This window comes from Ostrea edulis, chromosome 2 (genome assembly GCF_947568905.1).
Source record: "Ostrea edulis chromosome 2, xbOstEdul1.1, whole genome shotgun sequence".
Taxonomy (NCBI): Eukaryota; Metazoa; Mollusca; class Bivalvia; order Ostreida; family Ostreidae; genus Ostrea; species Ostrea edulis.
The window spans coordinates 31,809,982-31,833,335 of NC_079165.1; the positions used below are offsets into that span (position 1 = coordinate 31,809,982).

The 23,354-nt window shown below is 34.9% G+C and overlaps 2 protein-coding genes across 2 annotated transcripts in view; both read left to right on the top strand.

The window, feature by feature from the left end:
- Positions 1-6,921, top strand: part of LOC125681615 (adhesion G-protein coupled receptor G6-like) — an 11,755-nt gene extending 4,834 nt beyond the window's left edge. Inside the window, exons 5-6 of the mRNA XM_048921774.2 lie at positions 4,003-4,134; positions 4,254-6,921. Coding sequence (XP_048777731.1) covers positions 4,003-4,134; positions 4,254-4,660 — 539 coding nt within the window. The 3' untranslated portion in view covers positions 4,661-6,921. The remainder of the gene's footprint in view (positions 1-4,002; positions 4,135-4,253) is intronic.
- A 4,838-nt stretch (positions 6,922-11,759) lies between these two features.
- LOC125682290 (neuropilin-1-like) lies at positions 11,760-19,405 on the top strand. Its single transcript, XM_048922756.2, has 5 exons — positions 11,760-12,169; positions 13,054-13,141; positions 13,560-13,705; positions 15,439-15,657; positions 19,260-19,405. The coding sequence occupies exons 1-5, from the start codon at positions 12,112-12,114 to the stop codon at positions 19,385-19,387; spliced, it is 639 nt and encodes a 212-aa protein (XP_048778713.1). The 5' UTR covers positions 11,760-12,111; the 3' UTR covers positions 19,388-19,405.
- Positions 19,406-23,354: the final 3,949 nt, after the last annotated feature.

Sequence of the window (23,354 nt, forward strand, 5' to 3'; positions counted from 1 at the left end):
CAATTTTTTTGAAAACCTGTGTATCCGCGGCATGATTGCGGACTCAGAAAAAATTAAGTGGCGGAACCTCATTCTTCTATTGTTAAATATGAAAAACATTTTGATAGATTTGTAATAAAGACATTGAAAAACTCGTCTTGCTAGGGAGAGCATGCGCCAGAAAGTGGTCACTCAATAATAACCCTTGAATAATCGAACACGTTTACCCAATACTAAAACCTCATTGGCTGTAGCCTAAATAACAACTGAAACTTAGTAATTAGATATTTGCCTAATAGTATTTGCATGTCATTAGGACAATCAGTTTTCGCTTTACTACGTACCATGAAAAATTCTTATATCACTATTAAACGAATTTCAATTTTCGCCAAAAAATTATTTTGTGCATTTGCTTATTTTGTTTCTTTTTTGGGAAAGGGGATTTTCCTCATATATTTATAATCACGATGCACTTTCTTGTTTAATATCTTGTACATGAAAAAGTGAAAACAAACAGTGACCAATATCATAGCTACTTCACGTATAGAGAATACAAAATTAATAGAAGGGCAAACACGGACCCCTGGTCATACCAGAGGTGGTATCAGGTGTCTAGAAGGGGTAAGCATCCCCTGTTAAATGGTCACATCCATTAGCTGTGAGCCATATACATGTATCTTGATCAGATAAACGGAGTAATACGTCGTCAAAATCAGTGTGTAAAGAACGATCTAACAATATCGAATTTTTGGAAAATATTTCCACAGGGCCATAGGGTCCTGTATTAACATTGCTTATCAACAATTATAAATGTTCAGATATGCATAAGTTGTTGTGTAAGCATAATTATATTGGCACAATCTAATTTTGGGGTTTGACAATGTAAATACAATAATGCATTCATAGATTACCTATAGGACATGACGATCTGATCATTTCTTGAATAAATAGGGTGATTGAAAGAACTCTGTGAGATTTTAAAAACTGCACTCGCTTTTGAAGACTTTGGACTAGTTCATGCAATTTCTGTCAAGTGCCTTTCATATCCAAAACCTTGCACGAATCAGGCAACTTTGAAAAATTGATATCAATACACGAATTCGAATTGAAATCTACATCCCATTGATTTGACCCTCTGACAATATTTCAAAGTCATTGTTGAAAGAGTGTGTTAAATAAATTACTCTTACGATATGTTTATCATACCAGCATACAAAGAGGTATAAGTATAACTATGTAAACAGTGTGATATCATTTGTGTAATGTTCAAAGTCTTCGTGTAGCAAAAACAAACATCGTCCAAGAACCACGCGGTACACCAATATATATGTACATGTATATCTATTGTTTCTTAAAATTAGTGCAAAACGATATGAAACGACGGTTTGTCTTTAGGCCTAAAAAATTATATATTTGTTTTTGCTAGCTTCCCGACCGACCCAAACTTATAGCACCGATCTTATTTTTTTCAATGCTTTTTCAAGGAAGATTTGAATTTTCCGTTTCATGTTTACTCTTTTGGAAAAATACAAGTATCATGGTCTTGTTCTTAAAATTCCACCATCAAATCATTTTCTATTACTCCGAATTTTCTCAATTTTTTCTGTAAAGATATTCTGCATCGTAAATTAATTCCACTTACTATTTAAAATCGACTTCAGAGTTACTGAGTAAGGATTCCTAGATAGTCAAAATATATTTCAGTGGAAATAAATAATTGAAACTTTGCACTTCCCTTGGGGAGTCTAAAACCAGAAATGGGAATATTGTGTACTACATTGTATAATGGGACAGTAAGATATTTCTTTTAATTAAAATTTATTTTCTATCATCATTATCATTATTGATACAATAGATCTATATCTAAAGATTGATTGAATTTGAATTTTTTTCACAGAAGACTCTACCAACCCCATTTTCTAAAAAAGAACTTTACAGTTATATTTAATATTTTTTGTCCTTACACTGTGTAGTTCAATGACCATTAACTATTGATATAATGTAATTTACCGTGTTGTGTTCAGAGTTAGAGTTTATGTTGTCACAGTTGTTTAACTTAGAATATATCTGAAAACAATTAATAATATACAAAATGCATATTTCACTATTCTTACTACTCACAATTTCGATTCCGTGGGGATCCGGGTTAGAAAAGGTCCTCAGTATCCCTTTGCTTGTCGTAAGAGGTGACTAAATAGGACGTTCCTTCAGATGAGGCCACAAAAACCGAGATCCCGTGTCACAGTAGGTGTGGCACGATAAAGATCCCTCCCTGCCTAAGGACCGTAAGCAACGACCCTACGCCTAAATTTTGCAGCCCTTCACCGGCAATGTTGACGTTTCCATATAAGTGAAATATTCTTGAGCGGGACGTTAAACAATATACAACCAACCAACCCAATGTCGATAAAATTTCCCCCCGCCCTGGTGTTTCTAAAAGTAGGCTGATAACCCCCCGATTATGAAGTGGAGTACTCTGACTGAAGGCTATTTTATAACCACCGCATCATCTGGTGGGTGCAGAATTACAGAAGCACGAGATTTATGTGTAGTACTAAAGGAGGCATCTCTTTGATATTACAACAATAAAAGAAAATAAATAAATCTGTATTGTGTGCGGGTCGGATCTTGTGGACGTTATGGAAAAACAAAAAGAAAGAAGGGATTAAATTCAAGACTTTCCTTTAGGCAAGATTCATTATTATTAAGACATTAGGATACCAAATGTTAAATACAGAAAATTTTAAAAGTTTGTATGTTTTAATTTTGCTCTTATTTGCCAAAAAACTTGCCAATGGATTCCCAACCCTTCGTTTTGCATTTGCTTTGGAAATGCAATGCAAAAAACATGATAAAAGCATTAAAATCGCTCCACACGTCCTTACATTGATGTAATTCATGTGTATATGACTGATTTCCATTGTTTTGTGATCTGTCATGTGTTTTGCTGTGTAATAAGAAATTCCTTATATTCACTGTAAAGTCCCGTTTTATCTGATGCAACAACCTTATGATAAAATGGATTTTTCATATAACTGGGGGAAAAAACCCCCCCAAAAAGACAATAAATGATTACAGTTTTACACAACTCACAAAAATACAGATTTTATGCACTATTATTCTTCGGTCCAGGAAAAAAGTTCCAAAAATGTCTACCAACCCTAATTTTTTTCAGCCTGAAAGCGGAAACAAACATTTTTTTCTAGGCCATGATAGATGATAAAGACCAATCTTACGTTCTCATTTATATTAATCAAAAGACAACTCTGTCAATAACTGTAGAAAAATAATTCTTACATCCGATCCATGTTTCTAGCTGCGGTGGACATTTCTATGAATAGTAAGCAGTGTTTTGAATATATCATGTGTCGTGCGTACAAATATTACACACACGTGTATTGGGTTATTTTGTATGAAACTAAGATAATTGATTTGAAAATTTAAAAAGTGACTAATAGAATCCTTCATTAGTACGAGTGTGGGATAGGGAAATTCCACCGAGGGGACAAGATTCGCAGTCTAGGACGAGGCTTTGCCGAGTCCAAGACAGCGAATCTTGTTCCAGAGGTGGAATTTCCCTATCCCACACGAGTAAATAATGAAGGATTATTTTTCTCACATTTTACCTACAGTTTAGTGCATAAATTTAGGAGCTTTGAGAAAATTCTAAATTATCAAAATCCTCATTTGAACTTCGATGCAAAAACTAATTAGATAGGCAGAAAGAGCATACCCGAAAATGGTTTACACTATACGTGTAAACTAAAAAACCCAAGGTTGTCCAACGGAAAGCTATATACATTAAAATTTAAAGATAACAATACAAAATATTTTTGTTTCACCGTGTAACGTAAATCTTCACCGTGTAACGTAAATCATAGAAAATATATGACGTCACAATCAAATGACGTCGCAGTAGTGTGAGACAGAAAAATCTCACATGGCTGTCTCACATGGGTAAAGTCTATCTCACACTGGTGATAATGTGAGAAAATATTATCTATTTCACCAACAATATTGCAGGTAATACGAGCAAGCGGACATTCTGTGGGTCCGACACACCGGAAGTCATCAGTACCACTGACGTGTTGCATGTGGTCTTTGAATCGGACAGCTGGGTGGAGACGATGGGGATGAATTTCTCTTACTACTCAGGTGAAATATCTGAAAAAGGAAAAACAACTCGATAAAAGTTCCAAATTAAGTACGATTTAATATCCGGTACAAATACTGATAGACAATAAATTTTTACATGAAATTCTTCGTTTTTACAGGTAAAATTTTTCCCACGATTAACCCGACAACTGTTACTCCTAAACCCAAGGCTAAACAAACAAATAAAGTAACTCTCTTTGTCGCTATCGGAGCAGCGGTACTGTGTTCCGCACTTTTCGTTATTGTCCTCTGTGTCTGTATGAAGCGGTGCGGATGTCCATGCAAAAACACTGTTCAAACTGTACAACCTTTCACTAGTGACGGTGGAAGTTCTTTACCAACGGACGAAGTGATATCCTTAAGGGTTTTGTCTCCTCCACCCTACATTTCAAGGTCACCACCTTCGATAGACAGTCCAACGAATTCTTCTTCCCCACCCCCACCATATTCTCTCAATGATCCACACCCGGGTGTTGGTCAGACGGACAGTTTACCGAGCTACCCTGGGGAGGTTAGTCGGTACTGACGCAATATCAGAATTATGATGAAGATAGTCAAATCATCACTGTGTTCAAGTACATTTTCCGTCCATATCTGATAGTGTTTTGTGCCAAAAATATGCAAACTATTAAAACTGATGTAATTCCGTGAAGGGATGAAAGTGTATTGAAGACATTCTTCATATATAATATCTATATATTTCGCAGTGTGCTAAATTCCTTGTTATGTTTTTGTTCCCTTGTACATTATTGAAGTTGATCTTATTTGTTAACGTGCACATCTCTTTTCGTTCGTTAAGTGGCAAATATACGTTTTTATACGCCCGCCATTAAGTGGGAGATATTATGGTACAGCGATATCTGGGTATGTCCGTCCGTCCGTTTAGGGTTTTCTGTTTGTATTTTCATTTTCCTGTCACATATTAAGCTGAAACTAGCTATTTGCTTTTTGTGGGTCACTCTAGATCATGTTGCAAATTTGATCCATTTCAACCTCTCATGCAGGAGTTTTTGTCCCTATATTTCAAGTTTTATGTTATGGTTTTTCCGTCTGATAATCCCACAGTTTCAAGGTTAAGACTTTCTTATTTTACAGAATGTTTGAATCAATTCTGCAGATGTGTATATTGCAAGGATTTTCATTTTCTTTTTAAAGAGAATTACAGGTTGTATTTCGTCAGTTTTGATTAGATATTACAAAGTGAGTACATGATTTGCGCATCTAACCCCTCTCACAGTTTTCAAGCCTTTGTAAAGAAAGGCGTTTGTAAAGAAATTGAAGATGTGGGTTTTGCAAGGATTTTGATCCCCAACAATTTTCTTTGATGTATGAACAAAATTACTTGTTGTTTATGTGAAATATGGTACACACATAGTTCTTGTTATATTGTGATGTTCATTTACTGATGCGTTACAAAGGAAAGCATGTCACACGTTATTGATGGCTGATACTACCTTAAGTAAAATTCTACGAATGGTGGCATTTTTGCAATGTTTGCTAATCAATTTGATAGATAAACACCCTACGTAAGCTTGTGACGGGCCTATACATCGTTTCCCGCTCTCCTACATAAGTTTGTGACGGGTCCATGCATCGTTTCTGGTTCTCTTATAAACTTGTGACGGGTCCATACATCATTTCCGGTTCTCTTCTTTCATAGAATGCGAAAAAGATTTAGGAATTCAATGCTTGATTTATTTGTTTGCTTTGAGATCGAAAATTGCTAGGATATTGCCTCGATTTTCTAACTCTCTATAACATGACCTTTTGTGATAACATTTGAACTGAATACATGTATACTTCATACTTGGCGAAATGAAAGGTCAAAGCTATTTAACGAAGAAAACACGAGGTGACGAAATATGCCAGTTTATAATTTTATTACTTCCCATATTTCTGTTTGCCACTTAGCTATAATAACTTTTATTATGATATCATATTATTTAAAGCATGTGATTAGTCGATTGTTGTCAGTATAGTATTTACAGACAGAATTGTTGTCACGTGATTCTGTTATACTATACTGAAAATAAAACATATACAAACTCAAATATAAAAGAAATCTTATTATATTAGGATGGGGTTTATAAAGGTTTTATTTTTTAAATAATAAGGCTTATAAACATCTGTTTTGGGCAGTATATATATTCTATAATGTTTTCATAACAGAATCTCATGACAATAATCGACCAATACAGGCTTTTTACTTAATAAATACCTGGTAAATAATCTTCTACTTTTAAAGTGTTTGGTAAATCATAATAAAAGAATTATATCATATTGATATAGTCAGTATACCCTAATCAGGTCGATGATATCATGTATTGATTCATTTAAATGTTATGATTGTATGCATGTAATGCGAATATGTGTTTTTACCTATACGCGCAAAGAAAATTACTCGAATTACAGTTGTTTTTATAAGGAAAAAAACCTTCATATCATAGGCTAAAATATAATACATTTTCAAAAGTAAGTTAGAAATAGCAATATTTACAACAGCAAAGAAGCTTCAATATATTGTCAATGGAATATATCCATGTATAGAAAAATCTACACAAGTAGTAATGTGGTAAAAACATCACAAATCTGAGTATACTCGACTTGTTATTTTACTTCTTCTGATTGTAGTACAGTAACACAATCCTAAGTATATATACGAAGCCATTGACTGGCAGACGGCCGCAGAGCGGGGGTATTGTTTTTATTGTCATAGAAGAAAGGAGCAAATAATATGAGTTGTTTATTTTTAGTACATGTACAATTGATTAAAAGATATGAAGAGTTTTATCTGTTGTTTTTTGTAATTTGACATCGTGGAATTAATCATGCTGATATTTACGCTATGATTTCCCCAATTGTTGCGTCAGTATAGAAATGGGTCGTTTCGCCCCTATTGTTCACCCTAAGTTGTTTACTAGCTAGTAGTTTAGCCCCAATTCCTTGGTAGGTACATCTGTGTGTACAGTGCCTGTTCGCACTGAGTGGTTTGGTCCCTATTGTGTAAACTCCGTGATAAAGTACTGCAGTTTACATGGACCAGGTACACGTATGATGGGGCAAACAGTATCCTAGTGGCTTCGCATTGACATCATGGTGCAATATCTGCCATTAAAAAATGTAATAATTGACGTATATTTTTCAAAATCTGATTAGAAAGTAACAGAGACCATCACATTTTAACAATCGATTTTTATTGAATAAAAGTACTGTTTGATAGGATTGCTCCAAAGGGAAAATGCAGAAATACATAGATGAAGGATTCTGGTATGCAAGAATGGACACTTGCCCATTTCTTTAGATTCAGAAATAGTTGCTTCTACTAATACAATCGTGCATGTCTAGTTAGTAAAGGATTTCCAAGTGAATGATGAAGCAATGACAAAGCGAATAGTCGTGATTCCTAAGCTATCATGATTTCCATGCATTGTAAATAAAATCTTTAATTGAGGTGAAATTTATGATAAATTCTTCAAATTATATCACTACTTAAAGTAATATACCCCCGTAATCGAAGTTCGTGCTAACATAGCTTTTAGTCTGTCTCATCTGTCTCTTTGACCACAAAATTTTAACCTGGGCTTTAACTTTTAAACGGTTAGTGTTTGGGCTCCATGAAAGGTGAAGATAACGGACAGTGATCAGTCTCATAACTTCTATAAGGAATTGGATAATGATTCAAATGAATGAATAAATGAATGATTACTTTTTTTACGGAAGCCTGTTGAGGCCAGTACATAGAAATTTTTTTTTTTTTTTTGCTTGCTGCGTTTAAACAAAACTTTGCGTTCAATCTTAATAATTCCTTAGGCCTCAACAGGCTTCCGTACTTTTTTTTTACTTTGATTGATAAAATATGGATTGATCAGTAACACAAAAGCAGGGGATAATATCTAAATAACCAACAGGAAACACGCCCAAGTGATTCCTTGCAAACTAGTGTCTAATATCACTTTGAAGATAGCTCCACCTTTTGATAGGTCAAGGTCAAATGGTCAACATTTTGGTACCCAAGGAAAGGTCTTGTCACTAGAAATACTCACATGAAATATCAAAGCTCTAGCACTTACTGTTCAAAAGTTATTAGCAAGGTTAAAGTTTTCAAAAGGTTGATCAAACTCCAAGGTCAAGGTCGCAGGGTAAAAAATGTTGGTACCCACAAAAAGGTCTTGTCACAAGGAATAATCATGTGAAATATCAAAGCTCTAGCACTAATACAGTTCAAAAGTTATTAGCGAGGTTTCAGACAGAATTACAGACAGGAGAATAATGATATGCCCCCCGATCTTCGATCTCGGAGCCATAAAAATTCGCACAGCATAATAAAAATGCACAAAACTCGTAAAAATAACAAACTCTTAATGTCAACAGTATACAAAAACTGTTACTTTATTGATGGTTATCAGGGGATATGCGGTGAAGTTATGAAGCGTGAGATTCGAGGACTTACGTAATAAGGCTACAATCAGCGGGATACCAATTTAATCTGGCAGATGGCCAAATATATTATAATGTACTGCGTTTCTTGATTCGATTGATTGTATTTTGTTTAACGTCCCTCTCGAGAATATTCCACTCATATGGAGACGTCACCATTGCCGGTGAAGGGCTGCAAAATTTAGGCCTATACTCGGCGCATATGGCCATTGAGCAGGGAGGGATTTTATCGTATCAGACCTGCTGTGACACGGGACCTCGGTTTTTGCGGTCTCATCCGAAGGACCGCCCCATTTAGTTGCCTCCTACGACAAGCAAGATGTACAGGGGACCTATTCTAACCAGGATCCCCACGGGAGATTCGAAGAAAATGCACGCGCAAAATAACCAGTTCTGCAACTTCTGAGCTCTTATCCTTGAACGAATTTGACTCCACTTTTTGGTACACTGTTTTTTGCCTATAATAGCTCTAAAACATCATTGTTATTTCGGATTTCAAACATTTCGCTTGAGCATCACTGAAGAGACATAATTTGTCGAAATGCGCATCTGGTGCATCAAAATTGGTACCGTATAAGTTTTACATTATGCTATTATTGAATGAGGTGAAGGAGAATATGTGTTTTGTTGGTCTGAGGCTGATAGCTGTAGGCAACATTTTGGTCCAAGGTTCCAATAAAACACATGCTTCCAGGGACCCAGTCAATAAATATAAAATTTACAATTTTGGTAGAGGCCTTCCTACTCTACATCACTATGCATTTAGTTTTTCTTACAATGTTTTCTCTGAAATACGAATATTGCACCAATATCCACTCAAAAACCTTAACATTTTTGGTGTTACAAGGGTCCGTGTTTGCCCAAGTCTCTGATTTGAATTGCTTACAGGAGTTTTGAGAATGGTCACTGTTTGTTATCTTCACCTTTATGTCTCATACTATTTCCTTTTCAAGAGGACAGCTCACCGAAGCTTGTTTTCGCTTTAAAAATCAACACTGTAAAACTATGAGAATGAAATATGTCATTTATTTTAGACAACAAATGACGAAGATAAAGGTTCATACAAAGAAGGGGGGAAATCAGCGATCCACGAACACTGTCATAATCTTGCACAATATATCAACCCATCATTTCTGATTTCCCCCATATAGATAATTTCACAAATAAATATGGTACTGACCAGTTCAAACAGGGGAAAATCAGTAGATACATACAATGTAATTACATAGGATTTCAACACATCTGTCCTGATTTTCCCCATACATGATTATCACAAATAACAAACAATGACTAGTTAAAATTCAGACCTTGGAAACACCTTCTTGTATTGTTAACTCTGTCACTTCTAAGATTTTCGGTAATCAGCGAACGTACTTTCTTTGTCGCAGACGTAAACAATACAATTGTTCTTAGCGGGATTCGTGCAATGACAAAGTCTTCGGAACATTGGAAATTAACAAGCTGGGTTTCGGATAAACAAACTAGACAAAGATATTTACGATTTTTAAGATGAAGGTGTAAAAAACGCCTAAGAATAGGACATTGTCTGCGCATATTGATACGAAAATTATAGAGGCTAAAAGAGTAGTGGACTGGATAACTAGTAATTCATACCAGTAATGACCAAGTTCATACAAGTAATTATTGTATCTCACTTTCAAAATTGATCACGCCCAGAAAATGCTTCAATTAGTTGGAAGACATTAACACTATATGCAGATGGTGATGGGATATTGTTACATAAATATGGGAAGATATCGAATTATTCCGAATACTAACCATAGTACCGTACTTTCGCAAAATAAGGAAATTATGAGGTCCACTTTGAAACGAAAGGACGTTGATTATAAAAACTGTAGTTGATATTTACTTAATAATCGTTGCAAAAGTATTGCAAATGGGTACATCACTTCCCCACCCCTATCCACATCTGAGCACCTTCCTCTTTTTGTCAAGATAAGTTAAGTGGAAATCATGAGTGTTCGGTTCGTTTTGACATTCAATCTTGAAATGTAGAAAAAAATTCACTTGTTCAACCAATCTCCCCCGAGTCTTCTGAGGGCAAGTCTTGTGTCTTTTCAATACAGTGTCATTTAAGCAATCGTTTGTGTGGTATTTTGTATTAGGTTTGCAATTACATGTATTGCATTATCATTACAATCGCATTCGTGACATTGACTTGTCTTCCAGTGCTCTTTCATGTTAGTTGCCAAACCCATTTTCCCGTCTTGTGTGGTCGTAGACAAATAAAGTGAAACTTGTAACTATTGTTCATTTTCTAATAAAATCACAGGGAATCTTGATTATGTTATGAAATTTTACTGACGAAGAAAATTGTCAAATGTGAAATCCTTCAAATTGCTAAGGTGATATCTACTTTGATTGTGCTATAGGACTTGCATCATGGTCGGCGCAGAGAAGTTGCTATCACTTAAACTACTTTTGTGGGATGTTTTGTACAGAGTTACCTACCTCTGAAAATTATGGATCAAGGTTGTTTTAATGTTAAAGCCAACGCTTTAACTTTTCCACTTTTACAATAATCAGTATAAAATAATGTTTGGATCTATTGCTGTTTATGTCATTTTTACGGTGTTTAGGAACAAGAGCTATTTCCCATGATTGAAAATTATGAATTATAAAATTCATTTAAGGTCCCCCATCTAAATAATCATAATATTGATCAACATACCTATTGGAATAAAATTATAATTTTTTTTCTTAATTTTTAAAAATTATTTTGAGCAAAACGGCATTTCCAATCACCCAGAGTTATCTCCCTATGAAAAATAAGGGCAAAATGTTATCTTCTTTGAAGACCCCATATATATACCTATTGGTTTTATGGGCTAAAGATATACCTTTCTTTGCATCAAAATCTGACCTATAATGTGTGGCTCACCTTTATACCACATCAAAATCTGACCAATCATATATGACTTACCTTAATACCACATCAAAATCTGACCAATCATGTGTGACTTATCTTAATACCACATCAAAATCTGACCTATCATGTATGACTTACCTTAATACCACATCCAGACAGCTTTTGACGAATGATGGTAATTATCTAAAAGTTTAAAAACAGGCTTAGTCTTCGTCATTGTATCTCTGCTACGAAACAATTGTTATTGTTTAAAAAATGTTGTTTGATAAACCAAACGATGATCTTAAAGAAATATAGCTTTATTGCAGTTCAATAAAAATATCCCACGTAAAAAAAGCTAGAAAATATTACAAGTTTGCTTATGTATCTGTATGGGTTTTTAATTTGAATTTTTCTTCTTCAACTAATTGAGTATAAAGTAGAATCACACGGGAAAAGATCCCCATATGGACATAAAGTAGGATGATGTACATCACAACAGTTGTAGTTGTCTCCATGGTGAACGATTTGATTGACAGAAGAGAAGTATATGATCTCCAAGGCATTTCGGTCACTGCCAATATAATCCCATATAAGAAATTAATATTTCATTACTGTTAGGTGTTTGGCTGGTATTAACTTGTGAGGAATGGTGAGGACTACCCTGAAGAATGGTGCATTATTGTAATGAGATATTATTCCTACTTATTCTCTCAGAGTTTATTCAAGGTAAGTCGTATAAAATCGTAAGTATTTCTTGTATATTACAATTCACAACGGATACAGAAAAAATTGAAGAAAGTTATGTATCCACAAACCAACAATATTTTTTCATTAAAAAAGAATTTTCCGTATTTGTAGAAAATCACAGATCACGGATAGACACATTTCCTTATCACTTACGTAAAATTGTCGAGTTCATATGAGCGACTGCCTCTAATTGGACGACTTTCGTCCTCTCTCCATCCGGTGTCGTCAGAAGACACTATGTACCATGATAGTATGTAAATATCGTCGTCGGCGACAATATACCTGTACCGCCACACATGTCAACCTTTCTTATTAAATGGTGTGTTGGATTCTCAACAGTTTTTTGCTCGTAGTACTAATATACCAAATACTGATATTTACATTTTCAATGTTTTTGCCATTGATATATTAACCAATGGAAATGAAAGGCATTTCCTCATGAATGCGATGCTGATGTGAACAAAGGCTGTATCAATCTACATAAATTATAACTGCTGGGAGTTCCGAGAGAAATGAAAGTAGAATGTAAATATATATATATATAAAAAAACAACACAACAAATTTCAATTTTGAAAATACGTGATGACATGAACTGCAACGCTTCAAGCCGGTATACTATTCATTTATCTGATTCTATAGTTATATATAGAAGGGGAATGTTCTTCGCACGCACACACAGAGACACATGTGTTTTGTTGGTTTATTAAGTCTAGCTTAATATTGCCTCTGTCATGCATTGCAATTTATAATTTATCTTACTTTCCATCCAAAGTTTTCTTTTAGTTCGTGACAGTAACAGAAACAAGCAAGGTGGTGCGGCACTGATTTTTTAGAACACTTTTAAGAAGTATAATTCTTGCAGATTATGCCTTCTTAACCACTCTGATTGCTGAAGTAAATCCACGACAGTTTACTTCCCATTCCACCTACAATACAGAAAACTATCCAAAGTAAGAAATCAACATAGAATGAACACAAATTCAACTGTAAAAATTCAGTGGGAGTTACAAAGGACTCAGGTCGAAATACTTTGATTTTATTTTTCAAAATGCCAGAAGGGCTGATTCCAAATTTCATTTAAAAAATATTTAATATATTTCTCGATGTTTCCAAAGTGAGTTGTAATTCTAGAAGAAAAAACCCACGTGAATGCACTGTTCTTTTTAACAAGGCTACAAAATCCGTGTCTTTAGCTTGTAAGTCAAGATACTTCATTTTCGTACTACTCACCATCGCCGGATGCTCATTGTTGATTTCGTCTTTCTACTCAACAAGTCCATGTTCGTAGCAAGATGAAATCATCCATGGGCATTTACACGTAGGAACTCATAAGAATGATGCGTAAATATCGATGGAACTTTTCTGTAGTAACTACACCGGTGAATGGCTACTGAAATCTACAGAAGAAAACAACACCATACTGGTCACTCTCATGGAATGTGATATCGAGGCTGTCATCAACAAAGGACAGACCATTTGTAGATGGGAATGGGATCTCCTATCGTTCTACAATGGTATAATGATTTCTGTTTTGTGCATTTCCATTTTGCTTTTATGGTAGATAAATGTCTTTGGATGAAATCTGTGCGAAAATCATGTAGAGAGTGATACAGTGATGAGAATACTAACATAATTTTATTTCTGACATTTTGTTCTCAAATCCCAAAATATGACAAGTATAAAAGTTCTGCAGAATTGTATCCTTTATCATATGAAGGATAGACAACTATATTTTATGGTACAAGTAAAATTCCCGAAGCTCAGGAAAGGTAAGGATAACGAACATTGAATTTTTTGTTAATTATCTATTTATGAGAAAGCAGTTGATCAAAAATTATCATAACACATTTAATGATATCCTCCCAAAGTTCTTCTAAATATCAGAAATAATTGAATAAAACTTATGTCAGTTTTCTTGGACAAATCACTATTTTGAATAATCATATTGCCATTGATACCAATCCAGTTTAATATTTTTTTTTAGTTCTGTAGGCCTTCGGCATATCTACACAACAATAATTATATTATGTACGGCCTATATATACAAAAGCGAGCATAGCATGTAGAATAGGTATTCATTGCAGTTGTAATCTAGTATTAAAATAATGAATCGTTTTCAAGAAGTTAAATGTACATTTTACGGTCGACAGGGGATGCTTCCTCCTCCTAGGCACCTGATCCCACCTCTGGTGTGTCCAGGGGTCCGTGTTTGCCCAACTCTCTATTTTGTATTGCTTGTAGGAGTTATGAGATTAATCACTGTTCGTTATCTTCACCTTACATATGGTTTCCTGATTTGCATCTGTACGTTGTTCTATTCATTTTGAGCTTTTCATAGTTGTACGAATTTCCACACACAACGCTTTAAAAAAATTAGTATTCTTTCAGATACTGGGTCTCAAATCATTAAACAAGGGACATTTGAATATAGATTTATATTAAATATCGTTTGCTATACAAAGTTTACACAACCTAGTCTGCCTTTACTCATTCACATATCTTTCATTTATGAGCCGAAAAACTAATACATGTATCAAGAATATTTTCAAATACAAATAATAAATGTCCTTGCGTAAATGAAATTATTTATCAAAAGGTATCGACTTAAAGGCGATGCAAGAGGCTGCGAAAATTGTTGCAGATGTTTGAAAACATTTTTTTGTTTTGTTTACAGACATCCAAAAGCCTTTGTTTCATTAAAGTATACAATATGTGTAAAAACAAAACGAAGAGCCATTCTGTCAAGTTCATCATTTATTTCCCTGACACATATCATTTACATAAACCTTGTTCTAAAACATGATGTTAAAGTATTCATTTGTTTTCCCTCCTCCTTTTTTCTGGTTTCTTTATAGATACGGTGGAACCTACAATGACATTAACATGTTTTCTTTAAATTTTTTCTTTGGTTTTTTCTCTTCTTTTTCTTTCTACAAATACTAACATACAAGTCAAAATTGAAATTTTATTTCAGTTTTTTAAACCGTAGCAATATCTTTACGTAATCTGTGTAATATCAAATTTTCTGTTAAAGTTAAAGAAAAAAAAAAAGCATTCCCAAACCATTAAATCAATCGAAGGTTTCTGCTTAACTCTTGCATAATCCATAAATAAAATTCATTTAAACAAGAATAGCGAAATATGTAATCAAAAGGACAATTTCAAATTAAATGGAGAGCTCGTGTTTCCTGTACCTATAATGAAAATGCATTTTCCAGTAAAAAGAAATTTTGCTTTTTCCATTTAGTAATGAATTCCGGAAACACGACACAGTATCAGTATATCGAGTCCACCTGCTGTAATGGCACCCTGGGGAGCATCTCCAGTACAGGACCCGAGTTGTTCATCAAATTCACAACGGATGGCAGCACATCAAAGAAAGGGTTTAAAATCTCATACCTGTATGTTGAGCCGTCATCTAACTGCACACGTAATGGATTGCAAGCAGCAAGATCAAGTGTGCAAGGTATGACTATCTATAGTTGCCTCGTTAATTGAGGATATTCATCAAAATGTACTCATATCCATCTCCTGCTGACTGGAATAAATTTGTTTCAAATTAATCTACAATTTAAAACTCTTGCAAAGATACCATTTTGGGAACAATTATCAGTCACTTTGTAATTTTGGTAATCAAGGAACGATCCGACCACCCATGTGATTGAACTGCACCAATCAATGTGAAAATTGATGACAGATATTTCTTGTAATTCATTATTTCTTCATTTTAACTAATTCGAGTTAAAGGACATTTGTGTCCAGGTATAATTTTCATGAAATTGGAGCCATAAATAAATTTATTCTTAGGATTTGGTTTTAGGAAAAAATAGTTTTATACGAAATACACAGGGAAAATTACGCTTGCTTATAAGCATGATCCATAGCTGTATCAGACCGATACCAATCTGATTAAAACCAGATCTTCAATCCGCTCCTCTCGACATGGCCAATAGAGGAGCGGATTGAAGATCTGGTTTTAATCAGATTGAGACCGATACTTCAATATATGCACGTGCACTTATACGACATGGTGTCATTGTCAATCATTTACTAATTTTAAAAATCTACATGATATTCAATTAATTTTCAAAGATACTAAAATATAGTTCAGCAATTAAAAACTCTTGAAAGCCAAATCTCCTATTTTGTGCGAGAATTGTAAGCGTAAATCACAGACACTTGCTTGTGTATAAATAAGTTATGACGTTTGTATATTAATAATAGCACGTGTTATTATTCTTATACAACCAACTGACCGAGGACTGAGCGATATTCCATACTAGATAATGTGTGCCAAATATGGGTATAAGATTGTGCATGGCTATTTACGACGCAGATTTAGTGTAACATCAAATTCTTAACAGCTATCTCCCGTGAGGATCCGGGTGAGAATAGGTCCTCAGTACCCTACCCCCCCCCCCGGGCCTGCCTTGCTTGTCGTAACAGACGATGAAATGGGACGGTCCATCGGATGACACCTGTGTTAGAGCAGGTGTGGCACGATAAAGATCCCTCGCTGCTCAAAGGCCGCAAGTGCCGAGAATAGGCTTAAATTTTGCAACCCTTCACCAGCAATGGTTATTTCTCCATATGAGTGAAAAATTCTCGAGAGGGATGTTAATATACAACCAACCAACCATGTTTACGTCCATCCACAGGCAATTACATGTATATCGCTATAGTAAAGGTATAGAACATTACATGTATATCGCTATAGTAAAGGTATAGAACATTACATGTATATCGCTATAGTAAAGGTATAGAACATTACATGTATATCGCTATAGTAAAGGTATAGAACATTACATGTATATCGCTATAGTAAAGGTATAGAACTCTGAATATAGGGTACCCAAGTTAGCCGATGTAAAACAACAAAACCAAACGTTATAAATTCTACTCTGTATTCTAATATGTTCATACATAATCAATCTACATTCCTACATAGTTTATCCCGAAATTCCGTATACATGTATTTCCCAAGATATGCAGAAATGAATTCGGAAAAATGCCTGTTTCTTTTTGGTCGACTTTAAGCTGGGGTCGGAATTATACGACTACACAGAGAAATGATGTTTTTCAATTGTATATTTTCTGCGAAATTTCCATTGGCCACTTTAACTGTGCTGCAGAAGAAAAAAAATCTCTTGTGGTCTTCAACTCGACATTTAGATACATCACACTGATTTTGACTACGGATAACTCCGTTTACCTGATCAAGATATAGGGCTCACGGCGGGTGTGACCGATCGACAGGGGATGCTTACTCCTCCTAGGCACCTGATCCCACCTCTGGTGTGTCCCGGTGTCCGTGTTTGCCGAACTCTCTATTTTGTATTGCTTATAGGAGTTATGAGATTGATCACTGTTCATCATCTTCACCTTTCATCGACGACGTTTTTCCTATTAACAATAATCATTTTCATTCACATGTCGATTCGATATATCCCTGTGAACTCGAGATGAAAGACACCACGGTGCCATCCTCATCTGCTTTGTACTTCGATATGTTATTGAAAATGGATATCAACGGCAAACTAGTAACTCAACTTTATGACAAACGGGATGATTTCAGCTTCTTTATCAACTTTCCATATTCATGTAGGAATATTCCATTATCTCCTGCATATGGTGTTTATATCTCTCAACTGATTCGATACACAAGAGCTTGTTCTGTGTATGATCAGGGTTTTTTTTTAAAATCTAGGTATGCTACCGACAAACAAGTTGATGTTACAGAGGTTTGAACAGTCTCGTTTAAAGTCAGCATTTCGCAAATTCTATGGTCGTTATAATGATCTAGTTTGACAATACAACTTATCATTGGGCATATGCTGTCTGACGTGATTCATACCGATTGTTAGGCCGTTCTTGGCACATTGATTTTGACTACGAATAACTCCGTTTACCTGATCAAGATATAGAGCTCACAGATGGTGTGACCGGTCGACAGGGGATGCTTACTCCTCTTAGGCACCTGATCCCACCTCTGGTATGTCCAGAGGTCCGTGTTTTTCAACTCTCTATTTTATAGTCCTTAAAGAAGTTATGAGATTGATCACTGTTATCTTAACCTTTCATATGCAATAAAAATTATTTTCATAAAACCAAAATAAAGGGCAACATTGACCCCAAAATTTATTAAGACAAGATGTTGCTTCCACTGAATCATAAATAAAACGGATTTTGGATAGAAACATCTCCTATTTGAATTTTTATTGATTTACACCGAGAATGAGCAGTTACCTTTGATCACGAGTGACGGTTGTGTCTTGAACAACACCCGCTTTCTGTTATTGTACTAGTGTGCTTATACTCCCTCACAGCCTCCGAACGATGCAAATTTCACTCCTATTACCATACTTTTCTTACCTAATTCCCAGCCACGAATTGAATAAAATTGATACCCCATTTAGACTTTGACCCTGTGTTTGTGGAGAATTTTTACTTGGAAATTCATTCGTGCACAAGGACAGAAATAGGTTCTACGAAACGTGCATTTTTCTTTTCATCAGATCCCTTGGGGATCCGGGTTAGAATAGGTCCATAGTACCCCTTGCTTGTCGTAATCTAGAGGCTACTAAATGGGGCGGTCCTTCGGATGATACCACGAGTCCCACAACTTCGAGTTCTGTGTTCTCGATGTAGACTTCACACCTATGTCTTTCTGAACGTTGGATCCTTTGGACAAAAGTACATTGAAACACCTGACTTGCTACATTACAGTTAAAAACAAGCACATTGAACATTTTGATGGCTAAAATTCACAGTTGCTAGTTATACACTTTTACGTCACGCGGGTCTCTTTTGACGTCATCAAGCAAGGGAGATAAGTCATCATACTATTTTGATACTTCATACCACAGCAACATTTGACGATCTGTAGCGTCTGTTACCTTACGATTTTTTCTGAATGACTTATTTACATATATTAAGTAATTAAAGAAGAACACATTTTCATGCAAAAGAGTTTCCTATCATATCAAGAGAAACTGTGGATTATATTTTCCATGCTTAGAAATGTTCTTGCTCATGTTGTTTTTAACTTCTTTTATTTATCTTTCGCAGAATCTGAATCGAACACCTCTGTGATCGCTGGCGCCGTGGTGGGTGTTACCGCTGTTGTGATTGGAGTGGTTGTCTTCTTATTGATCGTTAGAAGTGTATTGAAAAAGAAGGTCAACTCGAAAGACTAAATAAAGGCGGGAAAACAATGGTGTTTTATATTGTTTTATCATCGACGGCAGGAGCGGCCGATCTATCTGTGTTTGTGTTAGAAAGTGTGCATGAGGAAATGAGAAATCATTTTTATTGTTGTTTCTTATTGTTATATGTCAGAACAAACCCTTAATATAGCGCAGCAGAATTTACTAACAAAAGGCCGATATTTACAATTGATAAGACTTATTTACAATAAATGATTGAAAGAAAATTGTAACAATAGCAAAATGCTAACTTACGATAGTTGAACAATAAATATCAAAATCCGTGCCGAGCTGATTATACACACACAAAATAGTAAATTCCAAAATCCTGGTTTCTAATTATGAAAATGATCCAAAAATGCCTAACCAGAGTTTCTTAAAACCAGGGACCCAAGGGCCACATCGGTCACCTGAGTCACCTTGGCTCATATTTAAAGATTTTCCCTATATATTTGTATGGAAAACTTTGATTCCCCTTGTGACCCCATCCTACCCTTGGGGGCATGATTTTAACAAACTGAAATCTAAAATATGTCAGGAATCTTTCATGTAAATATCAGCTTTTCTGACTCAATGGTTCTTGAGAAAATTTTTAAAGATTTTCCTTATATATTTGTATGTAAAACTTTGATCCCCTATTGTGGCCCCATCCAACCCCCGGGGGCCATGATTTGAACAAACTTGAATCTGCATTATGTCAGAAAGCTTTCATGTAAATCTCAGCTTTTCTGGCTCAGTAGTTCTTGAGAAGAAGATTTTTAAAGATGTATCCTATATATTAGTATGTAAAACTTCGATCCCCTATTGTGGCCCCATGCAACCCCCAGGGGCTATGATTTGAACAAACTTGAATCTGCACTATGTCAGGAAACTTTTATGTAAATCCCAGCTTTTAAATGACCCCACCCTATTTTTGCATTTTTGTGATTATCTCCCCTTTGAAAGGGACATGGCCCTTCATTTGAACAAACTTGTAAGCCCTTCACTCAAGGATGCTTTGTGGCAAGTTTGGTTGAAATTGGCCCATCGGTTCTTGAGAAGAAATCGAAAATGTGAAAAGTTTATGACGCCGCCGCCGCCGAGAGATAATAGACAAATTTTGATCAGAAAAACCTTTGACACACTTTAGCCATAATAGGTGTAACATAACCCTGACCTACTTTATGACCTAAATACTCTACAGTAGCATGACTAAAGTTACTCTTTGCCAGGTTCACTATTAAATTTGCTTTTGCCAAAATGTCGAAGAATGCACGCACGATTAGGATATGTTCCTCCCATGTGTCGCTGTAGATTAGCATCATCAATGTAGGGTTTACATCCTGGTAGGTCATGTAGATGGGAATGAATCATCCGCTGAAAGGTCGCTGGAGCATTTTTCATAGCAAACGGCATCACTTTGTATTAAAAGAGGCCATCAGGAGTCACAAATGCAGATATTTCTTTGGCTCTTTCAGTCAATAACACTTGCCAGTAACCCTTCAACAGGTCAAATTTACTGACAAATTTCCGATTTTGTCAATACAGTCATCAATACGCCAGTTTCGAGATACGAACTCTTCTGTGTAGGAGGTGCATTTAGTGGAACTTTGAATGACTAAGTGGGACAGAGTGGACCTACAGTCAGCGAGAAAGACGATGAAATGTATTAAAAGCGGCTTCTCTTTTAATATGTAAATGTGGGAAATACAAAATACTATCGAAAGAAATGTTTTACTAAAGTGAAAACATAAAAACAATGTCATATTTGCAAGTAATGTCTTTGATATGGTACTTATGACCAACGAAATAACGTGATATGATAAGAATTCTATGTATTCAATTACTCCTTAAATACTTATAACTTACTTAGTTTGTGTATCAGTCGAATTCGGATGATCTAACAGTGTAAGAGAAACTTACGCAGTGATGAATAGTCCCATTCCCGCGTGTAAACAAATTGTTTCGCGCCTCACTATACACGAGAGTTCTCCAAAGGGAAATAACTCGGGTGTATCTCGAAACCGGCGTATTCTAAGAATCGGATAAGAGTCTATTTTTGTGACAGAATTCACTTTTCTAAAGTCAGTGCACAATCGGTAGGTGCCATCAGGTTTCAGTACTAGAATGCAAGGTGAGCTCCAGTCACTTTTACTTGGTTCGATAATGTCATTGTCCAGCATGTACTGGACTTCTGTTCTGAAGGACTGCAATTTTAATGTATCTAAACGATAGGGATGCAGCTTCGTGGGCAAAGCGTCACCAACTATAATATCATGACAAGCAGCATTGTTCTTTTGTGGAACATCCGAGAAGATTGAAGGATAATTAGCCATGAGACGCTGAACTTGTTCTATCTGGTGAATATCAGTTCAGTTTATTTCTTTGTGCCATCTGGCACATCAGATATACAATTTCATACATAATGAAATATAAGGTGAACAACATACACATAATCAGAACTATATATCAGCATACACATACTTATAAGTATAAAAGATAATATTTGTAATATAGGTGGTTGCGTGAGAGTTGTATGAAAATAAACATAGAAGAGAAGAAAAAAAATTGTGTTAAATGAGAAAAAGAAATGGGGTGTATAATTACAATTATGAATTATCCTTTCTTATTTTCTCTGCTAGGAATAAAAAATTTCCTAAGTTTCGCAATTCTTTAACATTTTGTACACTTAATAATTGAATTAATTTGAAAACGCTTGGACGTCTAAAATAATACTTTTTGATATATAAATTGCGTATTTCTTGGTATTTTGGACATTTCAAGATAAAGTGAAACTCATCCTCTACGTCTTTTAAATCACAAAAAGGAAATTTTCTATTGTTCCTAAGTTCATTTTTGTATCGACCTGATTCTATATTAAGATTGTGAGTGGATAGTCTGAATCTAGTTATAGTTTTTCTATGTATTTCACTCATTGATTTAGATAAATAATACTGTAATCCAAAATTGCCTGCTATATATTGATAGTATTCTCCTCGTGATGACTTTCTAATTGCAGAAAACATTTTTTGCTTATGTAAATCAAAAAAATCTTTGCTCTAATATTTTTTACGTAGGTTTATCAATAATACTAATGTGACAGACTCATATTATACATGTATATTGTATAATATGATGGGTATATGTATGAAGAATCGGTTCATTGAATAAAATGCTTAGGCAAGGTAATGTAATTTAAACATGCAGTCAAGCATAAAAATTTGGTCACTTTCCCAGTGTAATGGCCTGGGGTATATAATTATATTTTGGCCAAATGTCCCTTGTGTCTTTTAATTTCATTGGTGTTTTAGTTTGTCTTATGTCATTGGATTGGTCTTGGAGATTTTCCCTCCAAGAGTTCTGTTCTTTGTGGTCAGTCTTTATTCAGTTTTTGAAGAAGAGAGTTGATTTCAGTAGATCTGACATATTTTGACAATTAGACATAGACCGACATTTTTCCTCTTGAATGGTAAGTTAATAATTTATTGCTAATACTAATCTATTCTATAATTCCTTTACTAAATGTTAAATCTGTAATTTTGCATAAAATTCCTTTTGTTGCCACATTCCTGGAATAAATGATCAGTGAGAGTGAGACTTATATAATGTAAATATCTGTGATAGTAATGTATATGATTCGTCTCACTGTGATATTATTTTAAAGTAAAAGTATGTTTTATGACTTACAAGATATTGTAGATATCATAATTAATTTATAGATCAGACCAGTTTGGTGTCATCTGTAAATATTGTTCACTCGAGCCTATTCCCATAGAATGGTATGCTCACCATATGGTTTTTATTTAATTCAATAATTAATAATGTTAATACATATTATAATGATAATTATTGTAAAGTTTTTATGATGAAGTTAAAGTCTATAGGACTTGGGAGATTTAATATGTGATGTATACAGCTATAGAGTTATCTCCCTTGATATAGATCACCCATGTAATGCTATAATCGTATATTGGTTGTA

Coding starts and splice junctions, on each gene's coding strand:
- LOC125682290 (XM_048922756.2), top strand. CDS start 12,112: ATGGTGCATTATTGTAATGAGATATTATTCCTACTTATTCTCTCAGAG. Junction 13,142..13,559: donor AATACAGAAAACTATCCAAA/GTAAGAAATCAA, acceptor ACTTTTCTGTAG/TAACTACACCGGTGAATGGC. Junction 13,706..15,438: donor TCTCCTATCGTTCTACAATG/GTATAATGATTT, acceptor TTTTCCATTTAG/TAATGAATTCCGGAAACACG.